This window comes from Peromyscus leucopus, chromosome 19, assembly GCF_004664715.2.
Source record: "Peromyscus leucopus breed LL Stock chromosome 19, UCI_PerLeu_2.1, whole genome shotgun sequence".
Classification (NCBI taxonomy): domain Eukaryota; kingdom Metazoa; phylum Chordata; class Mammalia; order Rodentia; family Cricetidae; genus Peromyscus; species Peromyscus leucopus.
Genome location: NC_051079.1, coordinates 34,602,669 through 34,616,994, shown reverse-complemented (window position 1 = coordinate 34,616,994; position 14,326 = coordinate 34,602,669). Strand labels below are relative to the sequence as shown.

At 42.3% G+C, this 14,326-nt stretch overlaps 1 protein-coding gene across 1 annotated transcript in view; it reads right to left on the bottom strand.

The window, feature by feature from the left end:
- Positions 1–11,124: 11,124 nt before the first annotated feature.
- The window catches only part of Lvrn (laeverin), a 62,636-nt gene continuing 59,434 nt past the window's right edge, over positions 11,125–14,326 (bottom strand). Inside the window, 1 exon segment of the mRNA XM_028871839.2 lies at positions 11,125–11,938. Within this exon segment, the coding sequence (XP_028727672.1) occupies positions 11,798–11,938 (141 nt within the window). The 3' untranslated portion in view covers positions 11,125–11,797.

Sequence of the window (14,326 nt, the reverse complement as noted above, 5' to 3'; positions counted from 1 at the left end):
TACTCTAGTATAAATACCTTAGTATGGACATATTTCTAATGAAAAATCATGAAAGAAAAAACAAGTGTCTCTAGAGAAAACGAACCCATGTTTATAACTGTGTCTAAGAAATGTGTTAATCCGTAAATTACCACCCCCTAAAGATCATCTTCTGTCACCAGGCCTCCAGTATTGTATTGTGAGTCATTAAAATCACTTCCCTGGCAGCTTAAACCTAGCCCTGTTCATTTATGAATTATAGGGTAAAAATCACTATCTCATTCCTAATTACTTTTACTGCAAGGAAAGAAAGAAATTATTGGCTAAATGAGCTTGCAGTCATCCGACAACGGAGCAGAACCTTCAGCTGGTCCCAGAATGAGCTCTAGTTGACTTCTGCTTAATATTAAGACAGTGCTGTACTCCCAAGGAATGTGTGCAAAATCAAATGTGTGTTCTACTTGGCAAGTTATGGATTGATGAACCTCAGAGCAGGTGAAAGCCTTGCCAGATTGTTCCAAAATCAGTTACACTCTACAACAAAACAAATTTTGGCCAAGTGTGGCTTTCTTCTTTCTTCTTTTTTTTCAATTAAGAATTTTTTTTAATTCATTTTACATGCCAACCACAGATCCCCCTCTCACCCCTCCTCCCACTCCCTTCAAAGCCTCCCCCACAGTCCACCCATCCTCTCCTCCGAAAGGTAAGGTCTCCCATGGGAAGTCAGCAAAGACTGGTACATTCAGTTGAGGCAGGTCCAAGCCCTTCACCCTGCTGTGCAAGGTGTCCCTCCATAGGCAGTGGGCTCTAAAAAGCCTGCTCATGCACCAGGACTAGATCCTGATCCCACTGCCAGGGGGCCCTCAAACAGACCAAGCTACACAACTGTCTCCCATATGCAGAGGACATAGTCCAGTCCCATGGAGGCTCCCACAGCTGTTGCTCTAAAGTTCATAAGTTCCCACTAGCTTGGTTCAGTTGTCTCTGTAGATTTCCCCATCATGATCTTGATGCCCCTTGCTCATAGAATCCCTCTTCCCTCTTTTCAACTGGACTCCTGGAGCTCAGCCTGGTGCTTGGCTGTGGATCTCTGCGTCTGCTTCCATCAGTTACTGGATGAAGGCTCTATGATGACAGTTAGGGTATTCACCAATCTGATTACTGGAGTAGGCCAGTTCAGGCACCCTCTCCACTATTGCTAGTAGTCTAAGGTAGGGTCATCCTTGTGGATTCCTTGGAACTTTCCTAGTACCAGGTTTCTCCTATCCCCATGAAGTCCTCCTCTATCATGGTATCTCTTTCATTGTTCTCTCACTCTGTCTCTGTTCCAGCTCAACCATCTCATTCCCTTATGTTCTCACCCCCCACCTCCTACCCTCCATTAGCCCCCCATCCTCAGTTTACTCGTGGAAATCTCATCTTTTTTTGCTTCCCAGGGTGATCCATAACAGGATCTTCCTTGTTACTGCTCCTCTGGAGCTGTGGGTTGTAGTCTGGTTACCCTTTGCTTTACATCTAGTTTATCCACTTATGAGTGAGTACATACCATGCTTGTCCTTCTCAGTCTAGGTTGTCTCATTCAAGATGGTGTTTTCTAGTTCCATCCATTTGCCTGCAAATTTCATGATATCATTGTTTTTTTTACTGCTGAGTGGTATTCCATTGTGTATATATAACATATATTTTTTTAAATCCATTCTTCAGTTGAGAGGCATCTAGGTTGTTTCTAGGTTCTTGCTATTATGAATAATGCTGCTATGAACATAGTTGAGCATATGTCCCTGTGCTATGATTGATCATTCCTTGGGTATATGCCCAAGAGTGGTATCATTGGGTCTGGAGGTAGATTGATTCCCTATTTTCTGAGGAACCGCCATACTGATTTCCAAAGTGGCTGAATAAGTTTGCACTCCCACCAACAGTGTAGGAATGTTCCCCTTGCTCCACATTTTCTCCAACAAAAACTGTCTTCACTGTTTTTGATCTTGTTGGCTTTCTTCTTATGCAGTCAGCAGAAGGTACACTTTGCTGCTCTTACCATACAAGATGCAACAAAAACACCAAGGAAAATCAAACGTGATTGGCCAAGTTCAAAAGCAGTAAGTACTTCAAACTGGGCAGAGGGAAATCTACTAAAGGGAAAGAATGGTAGCCAACCAAGAAAATTGCTAAACACAGAGTTTTATTAAAAGGTTAAGGTCCCCAAACTAGTGATGCACCACAGAATAGAAAGAGGTAAAAGACAAGCCATGATTCCTTTGCTCTCGGAGCTGCCAGGTCTGCTTCCAGGAGTTATGGTATCGAATGAGCACAGGACACCCATCACATATGTCTGAAGCATGGTTGGGTCAGAAGCAAGAGTAAAGGGACCGTAACTGCCCACAGGAGAAGAGAAACAAACAAACAAACAAACAAAAGCTCCCCAAAGCACATCTGAAAGCTCTTCTAAATCTAACAGGCTAACTCCAGCGATTGATGAAGTAGAAAAGGCATTGACTACTGGGTGAGGGGCTTGCTCCAAGCAAGAACTAAATGTAAGGAGAAGTCTATGTGTTGCAGAGGGCTCAACATGGGCTGAACCTCAAAGTGAACTGGGGTAGCCCTTGTGTAATGATGTAGACTCCAGGATGTGTCCTTCCCAATGATGGGAAGAGGGAGGCCAGCCACCAGGCAGACGGAATAAGACAACCAAGAGGGAACAAGCAGAAGTGTGTAAGTCCAGGAACTCCAGCAGATCCCTCCTGGGAAATCCTCACACGGTTTTCATAGTTTCCAACCTGAACAGACTACTATAAGTGAATATGACAGGCAAGCTAACAGCTTTTTAAAATGAAAATTTTTACTGTACTACTATTTTATTTACTATTACAGCAAATAATCTACTGGAAATGTAATTATTATGCTAGAGTTACCAATATCATGGCACCCTTATTATTACATGAAATATTTCCCATTTCTAGAACACAGTTGTATTTGCTATAACCTCAATTTGTTCCTTTTATTCTCTCTTTAACAAATACCTTCTGTTGGTTGTTCAGTGAGAACTACAGCTACCTGGTACATTTTTTAAAAGCCTTGTTTTCATATCTATATCTATGTGTGTGTGTGTGTGTGTTGTGTGTGTGTGTGTGTATGTGTGTGTATATATATATTAATTTGTGTATGATTGTTTTGCCCGCATGGATATCTATGCACTATGCGAATGTCTGGTGCCTGCAGAAGCCAGAAGAGGGCATCTGGTTCCCTGGAACCAGAGTTATGGATGGTTGTGAACCATTATGTGTGTGCTGAGGATTGAACTCAGGTCCTCTGCAAGAGTAACAAATGCTCTTAACTGCTGAGCCATCTCTCCAGCCCCATAACAAAAGCTTTAAAGCAGACATCTTTTTTGAACCAGCAATTCCTCCTTAGCAAATTTATTGCAAAGATGAAGATCTTTGCAAAACTTTAACTACAACATGAAGTTCTGTGTTGATGGATAAATTGTAGAATTACTAAATCAAGAAAGTAAAAGACAATGACTTTGTCAAGAAAATATGTGACATTATAAACAGCTGTGGTGGTCGTTGGAATAAGAATGGCCCCATAGGCTCAAATGTCTGAATAATTAGTCATCAGCAAGTGCCACTACTTGGGAGGGATAGGAGGGGTGGCCTTGTTGGATGAAGTGTGTCACTGAGGGTGGGCTTTTGCTGTGGATATCACTCTATATAAATAAAACACTGATGGCCAGTGACCAGACAGGAAGTATAGGCAGGACAAGGAGAGAGGAGAATTGAGGAAACGGGAAGAAGGAGGGAGAGACACTGCAGCCACCGCAAGGATAAGCAGCATGTAAAGACGCCGGTAAGCCACAAGTGACGTGGCAAGGTATAGATTTATAAAAATGGGTTAATTTAAGATATAAGAACAGTTAGCAAGAAGCCTGCCACGGCCATACAGTTTATAAGTAATATTAACGTCTGAGTGATTATTTTATACATGGATTGTGGGACTGCAGGGCTTGGTGGAACCTGGAGAGAAGCCTCCAGCAACAGGCTTTGGGTTTTTTTTTTAAATGTCCAAGCAAGGCCCAGAGTCACTCTCTCTTCTTGCTGCCTGCTTATCCAGATGTAGAGCTCCCAACTGCTTTCCCAGCACCCTGTCTGCCTGCATGCCACATGCTCCCCATGAGGTTGACAATGGACTAAACCTCTAAACTGTAAACAAACCCCATTTCAATGCTTTCTTTTATAAGAGTTGTCATGGTCATGGTGTCTCTTCACAGCAACAGAACTCGACTAAGACAATAACTAATACCTATATGCTTATAGGTAAAAGTGCTACACTTTGGTTTTTTTTTTTTTGTTTTGTTTTTTTTTTGTTTTTTTTTTTTTTGGTTTTTCGAGACAGGGTTTCTCTGCGTAGTTTTGCGCCTTTCCTGGAGCTCACTTGGTAGCCCAGGCTGGCCTCGAACTCACAGAGATCCACCTGGCTCTGCCTCCCGAGTGCTGGGATTAAAGGCGTGTGCCACCACCGCCCGGCAAGTGCTACACTTTGTTGATAAGAAAGACGATATAGGGATGTAGAGGGTTGTAAATCTTTTCTTTGTGTCCCAGTTTGGTAACTTTTTTTTTTTCTAGGAATTTAATCACACCTTCCAGTTTTCTAACTTATTGTCACTTATTTGTCCCTAATATCATTGTGCTGTCATTTACGTCCTCAGTGTCTTGCTCTTTTCCACCCATCCTACCATTTACCTTCTCTCAGACATTTCCCATTCTAAAAAGAAAGAACTTTTTGGCCTTCGCCTTTTTTATATTTCTACGTTCCACATCTTCTATAAACATTCAGAACATTTTTATATTCTGCTCTATTTTTGATGCTCTGCTCTCTTAAGATATATGCTTAGTTCCTTGGTTCTTGTCCTCTTCTCCTTAGTAAGAAATTACAAAAATAATCATTGCTAGGCCTTGCCTCTGCCAGCCCTACTCCTCCCTTTCACCATATCTCCCTTGTATGCACAGAATAAATAAATATGTCCAACAGATGGTGCAAAAACTGTAATCCAGAAAAGAGGTTTTTTTCAGTGGTAGAAGTAGAATTGAGACCTTTGTGCACTGAAACTAAAATATCTTCAAAGTAAAACAGAACCCTCACTATTTCAAGAATTCCGCATGTTTCTGTGTGACCAGGCCTCAATCAAAGTGTCCACTGTTATGAACTTACCATCTCTGACAGGTAAGATGTATTTCCCTATTGTTCTACAGCCAAAGAGGAGCCCTTCCAAAGTGAGTATGGAGCAGCTGGGGTAAGGCCAGAGGAGGCTTCAGAGTAAGGTGTCTGCATATCAGGGTAGCAGGAGCAAATAGGAAAAGCAAATTAAACATTTCAAGATGAGATCCCATCCCAGTCAGGATGACTTGACATCATAAGACTAAATGACAAATGGTGACTAGGATTCGGGAAAGAGGAACATTTATACTGCTAGTGGGAATGTGAACGGATGCAGCCACACTCGAAGTCAATATGGAACGACCATATGTCTCAGTTACACCACAGTTTGAGAGATCCTCAAAAGATGAAGTCAACATACTGCAGAAATTCTTACACGTCCATGTTTATACTACACTGTCCACAACACCCAGGAAACAGAACCAGCTGAGATGCCCATCAGCAGCTGAATGGATAAAGAAAAGCTGGTACCTATACGTGATGGAATCTTTCTCAGCCATAAGGACAGATGCAATCATGATATTTTCTAGGAAATATACAGAAATGAAAATCATTATGTTAGGTGAAGTAAGTCAGACTCAAAAATCAGATATAGAATCTGGATTTCTCTCATACAGAGAGCCTGAATTTAAAAGTGTGTGTGTGTGTGTGTGTGTGTGTGTGTGTGTGTGTGTGTGTGTTGAAACTGGAAAGGATATCATGAGAGGGGAGGGAAAGGTCATAAGGGGAGGGGGGCAGAGAATAATTGATACAAGAAAAGTGGACTGTCAGTTTGGCGAAGGCCTTCTCTCTTGCTTCAGACAGGCTTGATACACAGGACTTGTCTTGAGTAGGTGGCCTCTGGGATCTTGTCTCATTAGTCAAAGACTGATTCACCGATCATAAAGGGTGGCGTTTCCAACTCTACCAGCAGGGGGCACCAAGGGACATAGAAAGGCTGGAGGAGAGCGAATGCTTGCTGGCTCTCTCCTGTTTGTTTCTAGCATCTTTCAGCTTAGCCCTGCGGTGATTTTTTCCCCCCTTGCTTTGCCTGTTAGATTTCATCTCACTGGATTTCCCCTCAGAATTGCAGACGACGTGTATCCACAGCAGGGACACCAGCACCTGCGGACCACTGCCTTCTCAGAGGTCTGAATGCAGCTCCAGGGCCCCCTTTTTGTCTTTGATTTTCTAACTCACCAGCGCAGTGGAGTCCACCCACTCCTCCAGGTTTGGACCACAGCCCCTATGAACCTTGGGTAGCTGAGGTAGCCCAGCTCTCCTCCTGGGACACCCTCACAGGGACAGCAAGCTGCTGCTTGTGGATCCTAATTTGGTGTCATCTCAGTGTTGGTCTTTGCATTTCAGCTCTCCATTACTAATCCCTTACACTGAGCTCTCTCAGTCAAGAGCAGCAGGCTTCTGGTTCCTAACTGGACCCTTGCTGATACAATAGCTCTCAATACAAGAGTCTCAAGAAAAAGACTTTGCACCTAGGCTGGACCCTGGCTTTCGTGTGGAACTTAGCTCTGCCACCTAGTGTCACTATTAGGTGTTTAGATAAGAACAGAAGACTTGGACACCATGAGGATGGACCTTGACAATCAGCTTTGAATTCCACCACCACTAACCTGGTAGCACGCTACTTTTAAGAGCAGCATCCTAATTGCCCTTTCTTCAGATTTACAATACCATAGGAAAGTGTAAAGCGTCAGGGCTTTGTTGAGTCCATTAAGAGAAAGCTCCATCCTCCTGGTCAACAGAATGGAATCTGAGTTCTTTCTCTGACCCGAGATGACCCTGGAGATGAACTCCCTGAAACAGCACATACACTTCCACTTTCTCTTAAGAGTTCGTCCAACTTGCCTGTCAGTCACCTGGACAGGAGACCCGTCCTCGGAAAAATGGATTTGCCTGAAGACAAGCTAAGGAGATGGGAAGAATAATTGTCCCTTATTCTTAAGTGAGACCATATACTTGTCCAGCCCAGAAGCCCTCCCTCATTTAGTTGCTTGCAGATCTTTACTGCTAAGCCTGCCCAACTTTTCTGAGTTCTAACTGAAAAAGCACAACTTTTCATCCCCACCCCTCTACCTCTTTCTTCGATACCTGCCCAAATCCTAAGTACGCTTGCCCTGACGTCTGGATGTCCTCGCTCTTTCTCTAAAGACAGCGCCACCCCTTTCTCCCTCCATCACTGAACCTGCCTGCTTTCATGGACTCTACCTCAAGAAGCATGTCTCTTCTCTTCTCTTCTCTTCTCTCTCTCTTCTCTTCTCTTCTTTTTTTTTTTTTTTTTTTTTTTTTTTTTTTTTTTTTTTTTTTTTCTCTCTCTCTCTCTCTCTCTCTCTCTCTCTCTCTCTCTCTCTCTCATACGCTGCTGAGATTTACAGCTTGCTTACCCTGATATTTTTCTCTCAAAATCTAATAAAAATGATATTCAAGATTCCTTCTGAGTCTTTTTCAATGAAACTGAGAACACACGAAGGGACCCCATCTTCTTCAGTAAACATTATCTTCAACTATTCAACATGATGTTTCCTGATGGAGTGGGTGACAGTGATCTACAACCCTCTGTAGTATTTGTGGGGAGTTGGTTCCAGGACCCCACAAACACCAAATGCTTCACATGCCTAAGTCCATTGTGTAAAATGGCATAGTATTCTCATGAAACCTATTTCTTCATTATTTAAATTATCTATAGGTGTTGCTTATAAAATGGAATCTCTCAGAGTAAGACACAGTGTTGTGTTGGGGGAAATCAAAGTTTTATATAATATAGAGAAATTTAGGGCCAGGTACACCCTGACCTCAACTCTCCCAATGATGAATTTTGTGTCTTCAAAAATGTGAACTAAATAAACTTCACTTCTTTATAAAAATACCAAGTTTTGGACATGTTGTAGCGACATGAAATAGACCAGGACATGATCAGAGAACCAGATGACTTCTAAGGTGTTTAGTCATAAAGAATTCCTGAGTTATCAGGCTAAGTATTCAGACTGCCGGTACAGTGGATCCAGAAGCTTTTGTTAGTCATGACTTGTAAGTCTAGTCACCAGCAACCTGGATCCCAAACCTAGGGAATGCCTCAGAGTTTGGGGCCAGGTGACTTCCAAAGCCAAGAGCTTTGTGCTGAGCCTCGGTAAAGACAGCAACAACCTGAGCTTACACATCAACCCTTTTCAATGCCCTGGGGGTCACCAGTGCCATTGTGGGCAACAGCAAGCATAGCAGAGCCTGGAGGACTGAGGAATCTGGCTTTCCCTTCCGGCCGGGGAGTGTCATGGATGGATGCATCACTTTCAACCATTATGACCTGACCATCAAGCTGCCAGATGGACCTCAAGTTCCCCAACTACCTCAACATGGAGGCCATCAACCACATGGAAGCAGACAGCCACTTGAGGATGAGTGTGTTGCCTATGAGTGAAGCCAGCCAGCTAGCCCACAGCCCCCAAGAAAGGCAACTGCCTCTGCTCCCCATGAGCCCCACAAAATAAGTCCTGCATTTTTGTAGCTGCTCTATGGGATTCTGTAGGATGTAGCGTTACAATGCAGGTTAAATTCACGGCTCTGTCAAGACCCCAGTATGAGAATTAAGGCATCGGTTGAGAGTTGGAGAGATTCTGAGACTTGGAATAAGAATCTACCCTTGAGCTATGTCCAGGTTTTTTTTTTTTCTTTTTCTTTCTTTTTCTTTTCATGTCCTCAGCATTTTCTAACAAGCTCTAGAATTTTAAATCTCTTTGTTAAAGCAAATGAACAGACTATTAGTCCAATTTGTTTTTCTGATCGACAGGGATGGATACTGGCTAGAAGTGATGTGCTGAAGCAGTAATCCTGTACAGCGCATGCTCAGTGTATCCTACAGGAAACAGAATGTGTAAGTCTTTCCTGCCTATTACATCACTTGCCAGCTGTATTATGCCACTTGTAATTAGGTAGGTCATGACTTCTCCATCAGTTACTTTCTCAAATGAACATATTTTCTCTAAAGTCTAGGGTTTGGCTGGTGGGAATGAAGGAGAATATCACCTTTTGAAGAGGGCAGAGCTGTCTGTTCTCTATTATAGAGCAGTCCTCCGATGATCTTCTGAATGAAACTGGAGATGTATCAACAGGATTATTCCTGCTCCTGAGGAGCAGTGGCGTCAACAGCTGTGTTTATCTCAAGTGAGATATGCTAAAATCAAGGAACCATTTCCGAATGGTAGTGTGATCACTGCACAGGGTAGACACCCCAGATGTCCTACACACCCCATGGTTAGAGGCTCCGCTCCACTCCTCTGGCATGCACTTGTGGCCTTTCAGGTCCAGGAGCCATCATCACATCAGAATGGCCACTTTCTTCAGGCCAGCAGTAGACCTGATTGCTGTATCTCATCCGCTCGTTTATGTGAGAGTGCAAGGAAAGAATGAGAGGAGACCTTCATCCCTGCTGGTGCTTTTCCATAGACATCAAATGAATTAGAGTGTAGTTCAGCCCAAGACAGGAAGGGTACACACACACACACACACACACACACACACACACACACACTCACAAGAGAGAGAGAAAGAGAACTGTGTTGTGTGTATTATACATGAATACACCTACAAAAATAGCCTTTCCCACAAAGTATGCTTTTTGACAAAAAAAAAAAATTTTAAAATAAGCTTGTGTAGGAAAATCTAATTTAAAAACTTACAATTAGTTATTTTGAAAATCCAGATCCCAGGGTATCCACTTATAACACAATGCAAATATCTCTCTGTATTTTTCAATCTGTGTCTTTAGACTTCATTTAGAATTTCAAAATCACAGAAATCAGGTTATGGGGCTGGAGAGATGGCTCAGTGGTTAAGAGAGTAAAGGATTCAATTCAATTCTCAGCACACACATCAGGCAGTTCACAAACCCCTGCAACTCCACATCCAGGAGACCTGACGCCTCTCCTGGTCTACGTGGGCACTGCACTCACGGCACAGGCACACACACACACACACACACACACACACACACACACACACACACACACGCATTAAAAATTTAAAACAAACTGGAAACTGGAGATGGATATCCAACACAGAAGTTTTTATTTGTATCCATTAAGTCTCACTAGTCACACAAACGCACAGCCATATGCAAGGTGCGGTATAATTTAATATTCTGAGTTTATGACTGTTCCTCATTGGTTGTATGAGTTAGCAGCGTGCTACTTGAGCATTACTATGGAGTAGAGGAAGTTGGGACATGAGCATGGTGACTTTATGTTCCATTCACCATGTATATAGATGCAAAGCCTTCTCTAGAAAACGTAGAGATATTTTAAATTTTAGTAATGTGAGATGCTACAAATTTCAAATAAACATTTGAATGTATAATGACTTACATTTCTATTTACATAGTGTTAATTTTGAATATGTGTGTGCTCGGTGACAGACCATGGATGGAGTGGCACACCATCGCCTGGTTCTTCTTTCCCTTCTTGGTCTGTTTCTGTGCTGGTTTCCAGTCCTTCTCTCTTCATGATTCTTGATGCTCTCCTTTCTTTCTGTCCCTGGAATATATAGTCTTTCCCATGACTCCTCATTAATAAAGTCACACGAAACAATCTTCTAAGCTTCTAGTCTTGTCTGGAAGTTCTAAAGTCTTTTCATTGATAGCATATTCATTAATCTTTATAATACCACTGTGAGGTAGATAGGAGATAAGCAATTTTGACCCTCTTTCTAAAAAACAACAAAGTGTAAAGGAAAAAGGACTGGATGAGATACCCAGCATCTGAAGCAGGAGCGGTGTGCTTCACTGTCCTGTTTTCATCCTGTGTATATCAAAACTAAGCTCTTTCCATGTATTAGTCAGCAACTCTTGAAAGTCTATTGCTCCACACTCCAAGTAGGTTCAACTTGGCCAACTGAATTTGTTCTCCTGAGTATGAAATGGCGATCACTGTGCTCTGGCTTGACTTTGGGGAGAAGATTTTTCTTTTTTCTTTTTTTTTTTTTTTTTTGCTTTGCTTTTGGAGCATTTGATATGACTTCTGAAATTGTCCATGCCTCCTTTTCAGTCTTGACTAGACTGCTTCCTTTGGTTGCGCTGTCTCCTAGTGATCTCATTTATTTCTGGCTTCTCTTTCTTTACACTGCAATGTTGTGTTCCCATCATTCCTTCATTTTTAAACTAAATAAAGCATAGAGTTATTCCAAGTCTGGATTTCCATCTGAATAGAATCTGCACTACGTCAATGCCACTGATTTAATGCTCCACTGGCCTTCACATCAAAATAAGTGAGATTTTTTAAGATCAATCTGGTTTTTGTTTTTTGTTTTTGTTTGGTTTGGTTTGGTTTGGTTGTTTTGTTTTGTTTTTTTGTTTTTGCAAGGCACTTAAATTTGGTGACTTTATTGCTCAATGGGAAGTGAAGGTTTGCCCAGATACATGGCAGTGTTGACAAAATCCTCAGCAATCACTGATCCTTGGGGTAAGGTGTGAAAACAGGAAGGCCATGACTAAGTAGAAAAAAAACATAACCAAAATAAAAGAAGCCATGCAGCTTTCCAGAGTCACTAAATATGGAAGACAAAACTGTGAGCAAACACGGTTATAAAACGCAGAAAGCATGCCACAAGTGGCCACAAATTATGTGTTTTTCCGAAGCCACTCAGCCATCCTGGCAATCCTCTTCTTGTTTTTCAGATTCTCCGTCTTCATTGCCTGTAATTTGGCATGAGCTGCAATCCTCTGCTGCTCCTCCAACACATTTCCCAGGAACCACTGCAACTACATGGATGGAGATAACTGATCAGCAACACCAAACTTTCACTGACACAAAAGAAACCAGTTCACGGAAAAAAGCAAACCGCCTTTGCAAAGAGGCAGTGATGCTTGGAAGGAGTAGTGATATGTAGACCTCCATCAAGTGTCTCTGAGGAGGCTGTGACTGAGACAGTGTGATTAACATCAAACTGACCCAGAAGGATGAAATGTCAGCTGCAATGTCCATGAAGTAAGAACTTGATCTTATTAATTTCTTTATTTCCAAAGTACATCATAGCTCTCAACAAATAGTTATAGAATACATATTAGATATTGCACAAGATTTGTGACCAGAGACAGAGAGACCCTTTTGTATTTCAAAGGAACTTGGCAGCTTCCAGAGGTCAATCTCGATGCATCTTACATCTGTCTTTACAGATGTTGCCCTTCATTTCTGCATGTTTTAGTCAAATTGGCACTGTTCATAGATAGCAACATCTTTTATTTATCTGAATGAATAAACAATTCAGTAAAGTTTCAGAAAATTAATATGCAAACACCGGTACTGATGGGCTAGAAAAATAGCTCAGTTGGCAAAATGCTTGCCATGTAAGCACAAGAATGTGAGTTTAATTGGAGCATGGTAGCATGCTTGTAGATGTGATTCAAGGGGCCAGGCTCTGTCCCAAGCCAGCTGCTGAACTTGGCAATGTTATTCACGTGGATCTGGGTTTAGAGTCATGAAGGATACACGTGCATGGGGCTATGGAATCTTCCTACATGGTTAAGGAAGGCCACTGAGGTCAAGCAATGTGTGGCTGGGCAGTCCCCACATGAAGGCTCTGAGAAGGCAAGAGACACTGAGAAGCCATTGTGTGAAGCAGTGGAAGTAAAGCCTAGATTGCTTTGGAGACCCCTGAGGTGCCAGAGCCAAAGAGACCTTCAGACATGGAGTGGAACTAGCCCAAGAAAGAAGTATGTTGTAGGCAACAAAGCTGGAAGGGCAAAGCCAACTAACCTATTTGACACTGGACACTACAGAGCAACAGGATTTGGAGTCTGCCCTGCTAGGTTACTGTTTTCCTTTGGTCCACTATCTCTTCACCATGTCCTAACTCCTCCCTTCTCTAATGGTACTGTGTATTCTGTGCCAAATTGTATGTCATAATCATATAGTTTGCTTCTTGATTTTACAGGACATTACAATTAAGAGAGTGCCTTGAGTCTCCGAAGAGCCTTTAAACTTTGGACTTTTAAACAGTGTTGAGCCTGAACATCAATGGGGACTTCTGATGTTGAACTAAATGTATTTTATATTGTGATATGACCACAAGCCTATAGGAACCAGGAAGTGGAATGTGGTGGTTCAAGTGAGAATGATCCTCATAGGCTCATAAGTTTGAATGCTTAGTCCCCAGTTGATGGAACTGTTTGGAAAGGATTAGGTAGTGTGGCCTTGTTGGAGAAGGTGTGTCACTGGGGGTGGGATTTGAGATTTCAAAAGCTCATGCCATTTCCTGTTGGCTCTCTCTCTGCCTTGTGCTTGTGGATCAAGATGTAAACTCTCAGCTACTGCTCCACTGCCATGCCTGCCTACCTGCTGTCATACACCCTGCCATGATGGTCATGGACTCTAGCTCTCTGTAAGCAAGCTCCCAATAGAGTCTTCTATAGGTCGCCTTGGTCATGATGTCTTATCGAGGCAACAGAAAAGTAACTAAGATAGAATTAACAAAGGAAGTGGCTCTAGAGAGACAGAATTGTAAGGGTGGATTTGTTAAGTTTCTGGAACAGACTTCAGAATTCACCAACATCTATAGTTATTGAAGACTCCTGCTGTGGGATGTCTTTCTGTATGTTGTGAACGTGTGTTGCTCTGATTGGTTGATAAATAAAACGCCGATTAGCCAGTAGCCAGGCAGGAAGTATAGGCAGGGGCAGGCAAAGAGGAGAATTCTGGGAAGAGGAAGGCTGAGTCAGGAGTCGCCAGCCAGACACAGAGGAGGCAAGATGACAAGATTGAACTGAGAAAAGGTACCAAGCCATGTGGCTAAACATAGATAAGAATTATGGGTTAGTTTAAGTGTAAGAGCTGGTCAGTAATTAGCCTGAACTAATGGCCAAGCAGTTATAATTAAAATAAACCTCTGTGTGTTAGCTTGGGGAGAGTGGGAGAGATTTGTCCTGACTGCCAGTCAGCTGGGACACAGGAAATCTTCCAACTACAGACTCCCTTAATAATATGGAGAACACTGAAAGCCCATTGTTATGGAAAAGAAAATTTAGTGGTTGTACATATAACTTTTGACAATTTGTGAAAAAATAAGGAAAATAATAATACTGGCTTGTTGCTCCTAGCATCTCTGGATAAACTGACAGAGGAAAGAATGAGTTTTATGATAAAAAATTAAC